This window comes from Solanum pennellii, chromosome 2 (assembly GCF_001406875.1).
Source record: "Solanum pennellii chromosome 2, SPENNV200".
NCBI lineage: Eukaryota > Viridiplantae > Streptophyta > Magnoliopsida > Solanales > Solanaceae > Solanum > Solanum pennellii.
The window spans coordinates 31,840,043-31,855,360 of record NC_028638.1 but is presented as its reverse complement, the minus strand read 5'-3'; the positions used below and the strand labels follow the sequence as shown (position 1 = coordinate 31,855,360).

Genomic DNA, 15,318 nt, shown 5'->3' with positions numbered 1-15,318 from the left:
TCAGCTTCGGAATGTACATCTGGAAGTACAAGGGATATGTTCTGAGGGCAGCCATTATTCTTTGCTCACCCTGCTCTGTCTCTCTCCTGTTTCTGTCTCTAGTTGCCTCTCTTTGGGCTTTTGGAGCTTAAAAACCATATAACAATAGCACAATCACTGCATTTATTTGAAAAAATACTGCTTGTGATCTAAGACATTAGGTTAATTGCCTGTTCAATTTAATAACCATATTAGTGATAGGTATTAGTTGAGTATTGGTATAAGACTTGTTAGAGAATTAATATCATTATTATTACAACTACGTTGCCAGCCCAAGCTCATATATATGTTACTCCGTATGTCCGAATTCATCAATTTATGTGACATGGATAGAATATGGAGAGTCAACCAAATTGTCTATGGTTTTAACTATTTTTAAGTTGTTAATTATTGTGATTATAGTAATTTTTACGTCATTTTCAGATAATATATGTCACTCTCTCTGTCCCAATTTATGTGACATTGATAAAATTTCGAGAGTCAACCGACTTTTTTATGTCTCTTAAATATTTTAAGTTGTTAATTATTGTGATTTATAGAATTTTTTTCGTAATTTTTGAATATATAACATTCTAAAAAGACAAGTAAGACGGAGAAAATATTGAATTTCCCTCGGCTAGAAGCAGACATGTCGAGGGACAGCGGCCTGCTTCTGGCCACTTACTAGTAACAAAATGATATATAAAACTTATTTTTCACTTTTATTATACGTAGTATGATGTTGATACGAAATGACAAAAAGTGGAGATTCATATCGTCAATCCCAACTTATTTGGGTCTGAGGCGTAGTTATTATTGTTGATGACAATGATGTCATCATTATGATATATTATGTATCCTCTCTTTTCTAAAAATAATTATTTTTATTTTTTATTTCCAGTTTTGGCAAGGAAAGTATACATGGAAGAAATATTTAAGCAAGCTACTGATGAACGGTATTGGAATCTCTGGAATCGCCAGAAACTATGTTCTGAGCTGGAGTTAAAGAGGCAACATGTAAACGAAGTTAATAAGGTACCATCAGAATGATCAATGTTAATGCTTTTGTTCCTTCCCTTCCTAATGTTTTCCTCATCACTTCTGATTTTCTACTTTACGTAGAGCTTGACCAGCCAGCTGATTGAATTGGAGAGACATTTCAACACTATCGAGTTGAATAAGTTTGGCGACACTGACAGGATACAAACAAGTAAAAGAGGTTTCCAGAGCAGGCCTGGACAACCCAGGTATTGGTGTTCTCCTGTTCTCTTCGGCTACACAATTAGGTCTATCTTAGTTATGATTGTCTACTTTTTACAAACACTTCAATATGATTGCATGTATTGCTTAAACTTTCTTTTCGTGAGAAGAACAAATTCGCTTCTCCAACCTGCATTCCCTCTGTACCAGAACCTTGTTTTTCTCATCTTTATTGATTAAAGTTTGGGTGAATGTTGGAGCTATTTGCATTTCAGGAATTTTCAGTCCTTGCACAATTTACGTAATACAATGACTACACAGCTAGTAGTAGCAGAGCAACTTTCTGAAAGTCTCTCGAAACTAATGACTGATTTGAGCATAGATTCTCCTGCAAAAGGTCAGAATATTAGGAAGGAATTGTTTGAAACAATTGGTTTATCCTATGATGGTGCTTCTCACAAGTCTCCAGCTAGGGAAAAGGCTGAAAATACACCTTTTAACAAGGAACTATCAGTCTTTCTTGCTGTTAAAGAACGATCCAGGAGAAAGAAGCCAAGTCCTGTGAAGAGCCTTGAGCCAGAGACAGCTAGGAGACGCCGTGACTCACTTGATCGGGTAATATTCCAACCTTCTCTTGAGATGCTGATAAAATTTCTCCAACTTGACACCTGGAACACCTTTAGGTGGGCCACTGCTTTATTGCATAAAGCATCATATTTCAATATGAATAATTGTTGCTGTTATTTATTGCTGATCTGACTACTTTAAAGCTTCATTACTTCACTTATTGTGCACATGAGGGAGTGAATTTTAACACAGTTGTGTTGTATAGTTGTGTAGTATTAGACAAGGTCCCGGGCCCTGACGGATTTACTTTGGCTTTCTTACAAAATTGTTGGAGTACAGCTAATAGCGATATTATTCAGACCATCAATGAGTTCCAGGAAAGAGGGGAATTTTAGAGGAGCTTAAGTGTTTTATTCATCGGCATTACCCCTAAACGGGAGGGAGCTACGAGCATCGGGAATAATAGACCTATTATTTTCTAAGGTGCTTTATATTAGACTCAAGAAGGTCTTGAATAAGTTTGTTTCATCTTCACAAAATGCTTTTGTGGAAGGTAGGAGATCTTGGATGCAACTTTGGTGGCAAACAAAGTGGTAGATTCGAGAAAGAAGCAGAGTGTACGAAGAGTGTTGGCAAGCTAGATCTTGGAAAGGTTTATGATTATACTGAAAGTTCCTTGATTTCATTATGCTGAATTGTATTTGGGAGAAACTGGGTCAGCTTTCATATTTCTTTGGTGCGATACTCAGGTTGGTGCCAATATATAGGCCACAACACCTTAGTCACATGTCTTATCCTATGCAGTAGACATCCCTGAACTGCGAGGCCAATTTGAATTCAAAATACAAGTGTAACTTATCTTGCTGACAATGCCAGAAACGGCTGAAAATCACGGAACTTCCCTACTGTCGATGCATGTGCGTGGCACACGCAGGCGACCTTCACTTCTGGTGCCAAAATGTCTACTCTGGCACCCAGCTTCATGCCTTCCCCATGTACCTGCATTGTGCGCAGGTTCTCCAGTTGTTATGGGGTCAACTTTTCGTGGTTCAACGCCACAAAGAAGTCATGCACGTATGACTCCGGTTGAACCTTTCGGATAGGCTAAAGATATACCCCACCTTCCATGTGAGTTTTCTGAAGTCATTTCATGAAGATGCTGGGGATCCAGCAAGTTCGGCATCCAGACGTGCCCTTCCTGTTGTGCGGAAGCACTATGAGGAAGAGATTGAGAAGATCTTGGATGACCACACTTAGGGTCACAGCAAGAAGAATCAGTGCATAGAATGAATCTCTGGTGGGCAAACCGGTGTGATTTTAGTTGGGAGAGAGGACCATAATTGTGGCAGTTTGAAGATGAAGTCGAGGCGTACATAGATTCTGCCTCGTCAAGGACGACGAGCTCATTTAGCGGGGGAGGTTTTGATGGCTAGGGATTTACATGATGAACCTAGTCATGACCAAATAACTTCGGTTAAGATCAAGTTTACTGAAGGCAAGACTGCCGGCAGGTCATGACAAGACCTTGACGGTGGTGTGAATAAGGCATGACAAGGGCTGCTCTAGGCAAGGCTATGGTCATGGCTGAGACAAGTTTGTGGACTATGACCTGGACCATCACACACTGGTTTGCCCTTCCATTGAACCAGAAGTTCTATCCGCCGATTCTTCTTGCTATGACCCAAAGTCTGGTGATCCAACATCTTCTCAATCTCTCCCTCATATTGCTACTGCACAACAGGAGGGGCACGTCTGGATGCCAACCTTGCTGGGATCCCTAGCATCTTCATGAAATGACTTCAGAAAACTGACATGGAAGGTGGGTTGTATCTTTAGCCTATCAGACAGATTCAGCCGGAGTATACAACGTCGTGTGGACTATGACCTGGGCAAGGCAGGCGACTAAGGGGATTGGGTACCAATTACAAGTTGTGCTATGCAGAACCTGCACACGTGGCATGCGAGAAGCAAGGCGCTAGAGTGGGCATTTAGCACCAGATTTGAAGGCTACCTATGTGTGCCGTGCACATGCTTCGGATGTTGGATAGTTTTTTAATTTCCAGACGTTGATGCTACAGGATTAGTAAGACTTATATCATGAAGCAGTTGGGGGACCCCCAACTGCATAGAGGACAAGACATTTGCCTGGCGTGTGACAAGCGGTTATGGCCTATTTGATGTCACAGGCCAGATTTAGCTTTGTTGGCTGAACTTTGAAAGGCTGAGTTCTGTGTGCTTCTTTTTGGCACAAGTTAAAATACAAAGTTGGGAAGCGATTCTTGTATGTGCCTTATGTTGTGATTTCATATGCCATAAATAATCTGAGTGTTGAACCAAACTTATGGAAAAAGAAGAGGGCTAAGTCGTAGGTGCGTGACTGCTGTGTGGAGTCAAACGAGGAAAATTAACCCATAAGGCAGACATGTGGGCAAAGACGCGAAGCTGGGAGCCAGAGTGTGCATTTGGCGCCAGATTTGAAGGTTGCCTGCGTGTGCCGTGCACATGCCATGGTAGTACGGCAGTTCCTTGATTTCCAGCCATTTGTGGTATTATCTACATGATTAGTTAGACTTGTATTTTGAATTTCGAATTAGCTCAACAGTTGGGGGATGTCAACTGCATAGGATAAGACGTGTCTGACATGTAACAAGGTAGTTGTGGCCTGTTTAATGACACATGCAGACTTATCATAAGTCAGATTTGGCTTGACTGGGCACAGAATTTAAGAAATATGGGAAGACTTTGCTATGTTTCAAAATACCCGTCAAATAAATGAATTACTAATAAAAGAGTACACCTTTGTGGACATTTTGCCAATAAGTGGGACCCAACATGGGTAAAATGTTGATAAGTGTCATCAAACATCTGTCAAGTAAGGAAATATGTCATTCCTTTTGGGAACAATTAAAAAGGAAAGTGTGTCACATAAATTTGGGACATAAGGATTAAGGAATACATATTTTAAAACTAAAAGAAAGACAGAACATTTTGGGCTTGGTACTACACATAACCTGTAGGGAATTGCAGGGACCTTCACTGGGTTGTTGGAAGTGGGTATTATCTTAAACATTGGGATGATAATCTAAGAGTAATTGGTTTAAAGTAGGTACTGTCAGTGACATCTTTCAGCAATTAGCGAGTACAATGGTATATGCACTTACTACGCAAAGCAAAAGAAAGACAAAAGTAGCCGGGCAATCTGAATACTAGATTACATAGTAAAACATGAAAGTAAAAATAGTTATGTTTTGCTGACTGTTGATCCATTGAGTAAATTATGCAGATATGTGTGGAGTATGTAGTTGGAACGTGTAATTAAGAGGACAAACTTAAGCATCTATTCAAATTATTGTTCCAATTGGAGAATAATATTGTCCTATTTTTAAAGACGTGGAGCTTCATTATTCCTTGAGCTAAAGTTTCCCTTGTCGCATTCCTTAAATTGGTACCATCAGAACTATACTTGGTATTTAGCATTTTCATGGCTAGATAATCAAGTGGTAGTATCATTTATTTTGTTTTAAGCTTAACTTGCAGTATCTTTTTTGACCTTTTGGCAGAATTGGGCAAGCTTTGAAACTCCCAAAACAACTGTGAAAAGGATTGTTCTTCAAGAAGATCGCCAGAAGGAAACTTCAAATAAGTCATCTTTGTCACTGGATAAGAAACATCACCAGTCTAGGATGCGCGAGAGATCAGCGACTGCTCAATCAAATATCTTCAGTGCCTCTTCCATCTCTCCAGAGCAAGTTAGAAGCAAAGGTTCCCAACCTAAACTAATAAATAGGCTACATCTGTTCAGTAAATGAATGTAATGTATTTTGCTAAAATATATGTAGGTCTTCATGATATACCAGCAAACCAGTCCACTAAAAATTCTTTTTTCCAATGGGCAGATGTACTTCCAAGACATGCAGCTGAAATGCCACCAATTATTTCTCCAGTATCTTTACTGCAGCATGAGTCACAGTTGACCGCAGTCACTAGCCAATATGGTTTAGTAGATACTCACAATCTTGCTACGACAAGATCAGGCAGAAGCACAATACCACTTAAAGATATTGTGCAAACAGGTGGACCAGGGGCCATTCATCAATCGGGGAACAGAATGCAGCAGCCAAACTCGTCAGGTCCTCCTGCACAGACATTGGCCCCAATCAAGTTTACAATTGATACTTCAAATGCTGATCGTAAACCTGGAATCACCAAACCCAAGTTTACAATTGATACTTCAAATGCTGATGGTAAACCTGGAATCACCAAACCCAAGTTTACAATTGATACTTCAAATGCTGATGGTAAACCTGGAATCACCAAACCTGTCAGAGATTGGAAAAATGCACCGGTGACTAGTGGAAGTGCACAGTTTGAGTCTGACAGTAGTCTTAACTATTCTTTACCAACTGCTGCTGCTGCTGCTAATTCTGCCTTCACTCTGTCTGCTAAGGTTATACACTCAGAAGTTGTGAATAAAAGCCAAGGTAGTGAGATTTCATTATCTGCCCAAGAATCAACACATAGTTCCTCTTCGCATGCAAAAATCATGCCGTCATCATCTTTATCTTCTTCACAAGAGCCAATGTTCTCACCAATATCATCCCCGTGGTCATCATTCGAATCCGTTTCTAAAGCCAGTATAGGTTCCAATCAAAAGATCTCTCAATCATCAGTAGCTTCTCTGACACAGTCTTCATCTCTTCAAAGCACTCAAAAATTGGATACCTTACCCATTACACCTTCTTCAGATAGTACAAGGTCTGAGTCCCCAACAATCCTGTCTCGACCTTTGGTTGCCATACTTGATAAGAAGGCTGATACAAATTCCGATAAACCAGCTTCACTTGCGAATCTAAGTACAAAGATAGATACACCACAAGATCCAGCTTCACAGCCTGTTGTATCGTTCAGTGTGTCTAAATTACAAGCTGGACCTTTGGTACAATCAAATTCCACAAATGAACAGTCACCCAGTTTGAAATCTGCAAGTCAGGTCCATCCTTGTGGGGAATCAAGTCAAGTCTCAAATGTTGGTTTGAATCCTATACCTGGACAGCCATTTTCTGGTTCTTCCATTCCACCATCAGTGAAGAGTGATTGTTCAGATGTTGTCACCAATGAGGATGAGATGGAAGAGGAAGCTCCTGAGAATAATCAGATGACGGAGAATGCACTGGGTAACTTGGCTGGGTTTGGTATTGGATCTGCTGCTACTCCAGTTTCTACAAAACCTAATCCATTTGGTGTTATGTCACCGAATAAAGCTTCATCTCCAGCAAACACCTTATTTACAAGTACAGCTTCAAGCAGTGAGTTATTTCGACCAGCGTCATTTAGTTTTCAACCAATACAGCCACCTCAACCATCAGCAACTGCAAATTTTGGTGCCTTTCCTGGTAGCTTTAGCCTCACTTCCACGAGTCAGGCTCCAGCAGTGAGTGGGTTTGGCCAGCCGGCTCAGGTTGGACAAGGGCAGCATGCTTTAGGTTCAGTTCTTGGTACTTTTGGACAATCAAGGCAGCTTGGTGCTGGAATACCCGGAACTGGTGTGGGATCTGCAAGCTCTTTTGGCGGAGGTTTTATGAGCAATAGCTCTGCTGGTGGTTTCGGAGGTGGGTTTTCTGGAGTTTCTTCTACTGGTGGCGGGTTTTCCAATCTGAGTTCTGGTGGTGTTGGATTCGGTGCTTCTGCTGCACCCACTGGTGGATTTGCTGCTGCTGCCACAGGTGCTGGTGGATTTGCAGCCGCTGCCACATCTGCTGGTGGATTTGGAGCTGCTGCCACATCTGCTGGTGGATTTGGAGCTGCTGCTGCAGCTGGTGGTGGATTTGCTGCTCCAACTGGTGGTGGTTCAGGCTTTTCAGGTATGTAGCTCTGCTATATTTCAACCAAATCAGTCCTATTTGATTTACATATAAGTAAAATGTGAAGTTTTAAAGCAGCAAAGAGAAGTGAGTCCATTCTTCATTATGAAGAATGTTGTGAAAAAATGGTGAAACTGTTTTGACGGTGTTTTTCTTTTGGAAAGTGACTGAGGAGTATTGTTCTCTCTTATATCCATGGTACACAAGATACCGTGTGACTCAAATGATTTGAAATATTATAATCTTTGATATAGGTTACGTAACATGGTAATTATACGCTTGTTGACTTGATTTTTTCTGTTCTGCTAAATTTTGAAGGTGGTGGTTTTGGAGCTTTTAGCAGCCAACAAAGTGGTGGTAGTGGCTTCCCTGCATTCGGTGGGAGTTCAGCTACTGCAAGACCACCTTCTCAACTCTTCACACAGATGAGGAAGTAGTTCCATGCACACAAATTTTGAAAAGAAAATTCTTAGGAAAGAAACAAAGGGGTAAATGGATGATGTGATAGATGTTTTACTTGTAGATTGTTGTATTCTGGTTCAGTTCACTTTTGTGTTATGAAGTTAGTTAATCCGTGTTATTATTAGTTGTGGATGAAGCCCAGTAATGGGACTGACTCAAAAGTGGTTTCTCTTTGCATTCTTTCTTGTGTATTTCATGTTACTTATGCACTTGGCGAGTTGGAGCAACTGAACTTATCATACAGCTTTGTCCATGTCTATCCTTCTGTCTATTTTGGTTTGAGACTCTGGAAACTCATGAAATCCCACTGCATTATCCCTTCTCTGTCCCTCCTTTGGTTGGTACCTTAGATTCAATAAAACGTTCTTTCCTTGTTCTTTGGGGGTTTGCTCGAAGTGTAGAATCATAAAAGAGAACTTCATATAGGTCAAGTAATATATGAGTAGATTTTAGGTTGTGTAGAGCTCTCAATAAAGTTTTGTTGCAAAATTATGATCAGATTGATGTGTCGACTGTTATCTAAAAGACGGATTCAAGATAAAATTTAAGTTTGTAGAAGTATGAGCTCAGTGGAGAAACTTCTGGACCAACTATTTCATTTTTGTGTAGCACAGGGTTCCCAAACAATTTGAAGGTAACAAATTTATACAAACTCAAATATGTGGGGGCAACAAATTAGACAAGTAAAGAAAACTAGAAGAAAGAAATGGATAATTATCCAAGGGAAAAAAGATTAAACTCATCAATGAATCCATATATTTAATTTATATGCTTGATCTGATTTTTCGGTGAAGGTGTTCGGTTGATGAAAATATTTGCTCTTTATAATGATATAATTATAAAGTCGAACTAATCGATGTATATTCTAATGTGATACATGCAAATTACTTGCAAAACAAAATTTGAAATAAAGAAAGATGAAAAATGAAAAATATAACTTACATAAATTTCATAATGTAAATTTCATAATGTAAAGAGTAAATTATATTCTATCTCTATTTTTTTTAATTACAATAATCCCTTAAAATTTATAATTTTCAGATACATAAGTCATCAATTGGATATATTAATTTTAATAAAAGAAAAAATAACTTACATAAATTCAATGGTGTAAAACTTATATTACATCATATCCCTACTCTTTTCTATTTTACAAAAATTCCTTAAATATTAGCCATCTAGATACATAATTGGCTATCCGGATACATTAATTGTGATACATTATATATATGGCTATTACACTTAAAAAGGAAAACAAAACAGAAAATCAAATTAAAATTTCATAATTTATGCTATTCAGTTACTTTTTATTGTATTCATCAGAGAAACATATATCCTAAAATAACAAATTAATTCAAAATTCAAAATCCATGTTCATTTTGTCCATATTTCAACGAAGAAATTTTCGAGTAGGATTCAAATTTTTTGTTGAAAATTTGATAAGATACATAATGAATATTTTGATGACTAACACTCTCGAAGGAAAAAAAATCGAAGATCGTTGTTTTTGGGTTCTTTAAATTCTACACGAATCTCACTATGGATGATCAGGTTGAGTTTCTTTGCCAATTTTCTTGCTATCTTTATTTTATACGGGTGGTTACTTACCCTTGTGTAATGGCAGATCCCAAATATGAAAGCAATTCAAAGATGTTTTAGACTTAGCTTGGGCAAAAAATAGTTATTATTTGCCATAACTTCAATTTTCGAGTTAAAGATATGATAACAAAAGGTATGAAACACATATTCATGTGCTTTAATCAATGATTTTCATTCATGAATTTGTATATGATTGATATGTCATGATACATTACTGATAGAAATTGATACATTAAAACTTTGAAATAGACGTTGTAGATTTGAAGATTTGTGAGTTACTGTACTTTTAATATAAAATATCAGATACATGTAAATTTCTTTTTTTATTTTTGAATTTGTATATGTACATATAAATCATGATACATTGCTGATTGAAACTTGATTTAATTTTAGTTGTGTATGCAATGATTTTCTATAAATGTGAGTTAGTGTGTCATTACTATAAAGTATCAGATACATGTGAATTTTATTTATCAGTATATGAATTTCTTTATATGTATGAATACATAAACTATTGTGTATTTGAAGTTAATTATCATTAAGCTTTTGTGTATCTTAAATTGAGTTAATTGATATATGATGTATCTCTCACTTTTAAATGTGCACAAGTTGTTCCATCTTCTAAATTTATTTATTCAATGTATATAAGTGGACGACGATACATCGTTTGCCTTTAGAGAAAAATATGTAACTAGGAGATTTCAGTATGACGAGATTCCTTTTACACATACAATTATTGTTGTGAAGAGCAAAATATTACAAAGATACCTCCATGCTGCTTTGATTACTACAAACCAACTGATTAGTGTTTGTTTTGAAAGAAATTATATTACCACCAAGGTAAAAAAGATGCCTACACGACCAAGAAAAAGAAGAAAAAAAATCTAGATGAAAAGATAAGCACAAACACAAATTATTGTGCACGTTGAAGGTCATAATTGATGAAGTTGTACTTTCTTTCCGAAAGAAGATTGACAAACTCTTTTTTTGGGACTACTATTATGTTTCAGATATATTATTTTGAGATTATCGATTTTTAATTTTTGCTTTCCAACTTCTACTTCGATAAAACATTACAATTTACTAATAGCTGGTGAAATTTTGATATAATAAATTGAAATGTTAAGATTTTCAACCTTGTGTCAATTCTTTGTAACAGATTAGCTATTTGATAATAATGTACCAGAAGGTGTTTGTGAAGATGGTACCATTCAATACGGTTCAGATACATTTTTATATAATGTATCATGATGTAGTTGAAAATGTATCTAATACAACAAGGTTGCGAAAAATAGTATGTAAAATAAACTCAAGTGATCTATAAATGTATAAGTAAGATTAATTTATATATCTAAAGGTTCGATTTGCTTATTTTTGCGGTTTTTTTTAGTAAAACCAAAACAAATAGTAGTGATTTTCAAAATTTAAAATCAAACCTAAGCAAACTAAATTAGATATCAATTTTTTTTAAAATCGATTTGGTTCGAACTGCGATTTGGTCTGGTTGTTAACCATAACCATGAACAACCCTACTCATTAGATGTTAGATAGACATTATTATGTGATAGTTGTTATGTAATTGATACATTTAGTATAAATTCGAATTTACATATCATATCTAAAAAGTTAGTGTTTGATACATTACTATTTATGTATCTCGTTCCAACAGATAAGTATTGTGTTATTACGAGATACATTAAATAGTTAATTGTTGCTCATAAGTTGTTTGCCTTGATATCGATACATGTAATATAGATTAGTATTTATGAATCATGTCTGTATATATCAACATAGTTATGTATCATATACAAAAAAAATATATGAATATGAGATATATTTAGTATAAATTCGAATATATGTATTATGCCTAATAAATTAAAGCATGATATATTATTATTTACGTGTCTTCATTCGTTGTTGCTTCATTAAGATCTTGAGGGCCTTGATCTGGTTCATCATCCTAAAGAAGCAGCATGTAGTATAACTCAGGATACATTAAATTGATAATGCATCATACACAAACAAATTTTGATGTATCAAACATCTGATAATGTATCATAATATTAAATTTTCTGATCATACTAATACATTCTTATGTGGACTTGCTTATGTAGTAACATGAATATTTTCATATATAGGTTGGAGTTCTGAAAAATTCTCTATTTCTTGTTGATTTTTGGTAGTATCATGAATATTCTCATCTTTCAGTTAGACTTCTGAAACATCCACAATTTCTGATTCTTGATAATATCATCAATCTGTATTTATAGTTTTAGAACAAACAATTGTTAACAAATATGTTAATGATACATTTAATTATATTCAAGAAAAATATGTATGAGATAGATAATTTTATAACATTTAATGAACTATAAACACTATTATTCATAATATATCAGATACATACCTTTATAACCATGAATCTGATCTTCAACCTCAACAGCACATAAAATCAATGTTTTGGTCATTATGGCAAAATCCACTTGTATTGGTGAAGTTATTTGTGAATCAAACTGAAAGGTACTTGTTTGAGGTTCAATATTAACTTTTTTCCAAAAAATTTAATCGTTCAGTACATTGATTTACCAGCAACATTCTTCATCAAGTAAATTACCTATGCAATTTAATCCACAAAAAAAAAAAACACTACATATTAAACCTAATATCTTTTGTGGTTGGTTGTCTTCATGTGTACAAATTTCATCAACTAAGAATTTAGGGAGAGAAAAAACAATAATGAAGAAGATAATCGTACCAATTTTGAAATTGATTAGAGAGAGAATTCTTTTGAAAATCAAATTGATTTGAAAATTGTAACTGCTAACAATATGGAGTGAATTTAGGGAGAGGAAAAAGGAAGCAGAAAACGTGAGTTTGACTACCGAATTTTTTTATCAGAAAATTTCAACAGTTGAGAGAAATAAGGGATTTCTGTAATATTTTAAAAATGTAGAGAAAAATAGATAATAAGATAAGTAAAGATGTGTATATAAGTAATTTTTCCTTAAAATTATGTATTATCAAAAATCTATGTAGTCATTATGAGACTATATATTCATCAAAAGGTGAGAATATACATTGTGCTAACTTAATTAGAATAATAATAAAATCTAACTCAATTATCTAAGCTAACTGAAAGAAATAATCGATAGATCCTTAGAAAAACTACCGTTTTTAAGAATAGCATAAGTGCTCTGTCGCATATTTTTGAGAAAGTCTAAATATGAACAAAATAAATAGCATTATATATATATATATATATATATATATACACACACACACACACACACACACACACACACACACATACACACACACTAGATCTGGGAATGTGCGTTGCACATTTACCTCAAATACTTCATATAATTTTATATTGCAAAATTCATCATTGTTTCGATAGGAACTATATGTATCTTCCTAATAAAAAGAATATACCTTTTTACTATAAAATTGATTAAAAGCGCATAAAACAAAAATAACTAACTATGGCACAAATTCAATATGATTAATTATGTGAGTGGATTTCTTTTAAAAAAAATTACTTATTTTGAATATACTCTTTAACTATTACCAGTTGCAGCAGCTTCTTTAATTTCTCCCTTTTCTCTGTCTCGCTCTTTCTCCTTTCTTTCTTTCTTTCTTTCTTTATTTAATTCTTTGATCTGCATGTAAACTGAATAAAACTTGTATCAATAATGAATTTAACAAGTAAACCAATTGTAACAAATCAATCACTTAATTGCAAAATAAATTAAATTTGTATTTAAAAGTGTATTACACAAAATTTAAGGTGAGACGAAAGAGAGAATTAAGCATGAATAAAAAAATGTAACAAATGAAATATGAGACAGTGATCTATAGAATGAATTAAACTGTATCAATAATGAATTAAACAAGTATCCAATAATAACAATACATAAATAAAAACTGCAAAATGAATTAAATTTGCATTAAAATTGTATTACATTGTATTAAATTTGAATAAGAAGAAAGAATTAAGAATGACTGAAAAATGTAACTAATGACAGACAAGACAATGATCTTTAAAGTGAATTAAGCTTGTATCAGTAATGAATTAGACAAGTATCCAATATTAACAAATAAATAAAAAAACTATGAAATGAATTAAATTTGCATTAAAATTGTATTACACAGTATTAAAGTTGAATTAGAACAGAAAATTAAGAATGAATGAGTAACGTAACTAATGAAAGACATGACAATCGTCTATAAACTGATAAGTTATATCAATGATGAATTAAACAAGCTAAGTATCCAATAGTAACAAATAAATCAAAAAACTTCAAAATGAATTAAATTTGCATTAAAATTGTATTGTCTAATTCAACTTTAATACTATATTTAATTCATTTCAATCTAATAATTCACCTAAAATCAATTATAAACTTAACCGAACCCTCTTAAAATTGATATATAAACTCCAACGACATTCTCAATTATTTGGAGGAACTACCTATTCAAACTTATCACAAATTCGTAAAATTCAAATAATGAATTCAAAATTTCAAGCTTTATAATGACCATCAATGATGAACTCTTCCTTTTGTCATTTTAAAGATTTAAATTTTCTGCTTAAAAACGTGATTTTATACAAATTTTTGATCTTTTTATTCCGCTTTTCATCTTATTTTTGGATAAAATAGTGACATGGGCGAAAACTGATTGGAGGAATATAGTTATTTAGATGAAAAGTTTAAAGAAGAAGAATAAGAATTTTTTAAAAAAAAGAGGAGGAAGATAAATAATGTCAGGTAAGAGAAAAAAAGTAGAAGAGTAAGAAAAACAGAAAGAGATGAAGGAACAGAAGAGTAAAAAAGAACGAAAGATAGAGTCAAAGAAACAGAAGAATTAAAAAAAGAAGAGGCAAACGGGTTGAGAAAGAGGCGAGTATTATATACTTCTCTTAATTCCAAAAAAAAAACGTTATATTTAGTTAGAAAATTATGTTGTTATAAATGGTAAATATTTTTATAATATAGCATATTTATGTGATTTGCCCAATTTAATATTCAAATGATAATATTATAGTACCACATGCTAGACTAATGTATACAAAGGAACAAACCATGATAAAATCTCAATAATTACAATAACACGACAATAGAAAGTTGTACAATAACAACAAACAAGAAACATAAATGTTAAACTAAACAAATAAAAAGAGAAAGAGAATAAAACATAGAGATTTCTCATGTTTTTATTTTTAATTGGTTTAAATGTGTACATTGTTGTGTCAAATGTCACTATTTATAGGATATCATTGAGGAATACAAAGATTTGTCATAAATATGATATTAATTAATTTGAGATTATCGATTAGAGATGAGAGTAAAAAATATAATGAATATAATTAATGAAAGTTACATACATTTACATAATGAAGAGTTAGTGGTAATTTATGTATACTATTTACTATTAAAATATTTAATTTATTAAACAATTTATAACGTTTAAATCATTGTGGAAATAAAACTGTCATCTAAGGATAAAATATGTACGATAATTCAAATATGTTAAAGGCATAATACATAAATATACCCTTTAACTTAACCTCATTTTACATTTATGCCCTCCAACTTTGAGTGTGCAC

The 15,318-nt window shown here is 34.0% G+C and overlaps 1 protein-coding gene across 5 annotated transcripts in view; it reads left to right on the top strand.

Annotated features, from left to right (window-relative positions):
- The window catches only part of LOC107011409 (nuclear pore complex protein NUP214), a 33,299-nt gene extending 24,922 nt beyond the window's left edge, over nucleotides 1-8,377 (top strand). For 2 of the 5 annotated variants that reach the window (XM_027914594.1, XM_027914591.1), the window contains 6 exons: nucleotides 920-1,053; nucleotides 1,141-1,265; nucleotides 1,479-1,833; nucleotides 5,346-5,547; nucleotides 5,682-7,646; nucleotides 7,965-8,377. In XM_027914594.1, the coding sequence (XP_027770395.1) occupies nucleotides 920-1,053; nucleotides 1,141-1,265; nucleotides 1,479-1,833; nucleotides 5,346-5,547; nucleotides 5,682-7,646; nucleotides 7,965-8,083 (2,900 nt within the window). In that variant the 3' untranslated portion in view covers nucleotides 8,084-8,377. The remainder of the gene's footprint in view (nucleotides 1-919; nucleotides 1,054-1,140; nucleotides 1,266-1,478; nucleotides 1,834-5,345; nucleotides 5,548-5,681; nucleotides 7,647-7,964) is intronic. The other 3 variants (XM_027914593.1, XM_027914592.1, XM_015210903.2) reach the window with 3 other exon arrangements.
- Nucleotides 8,378-15,318: the final 6,941 nt, after the last annotated feature.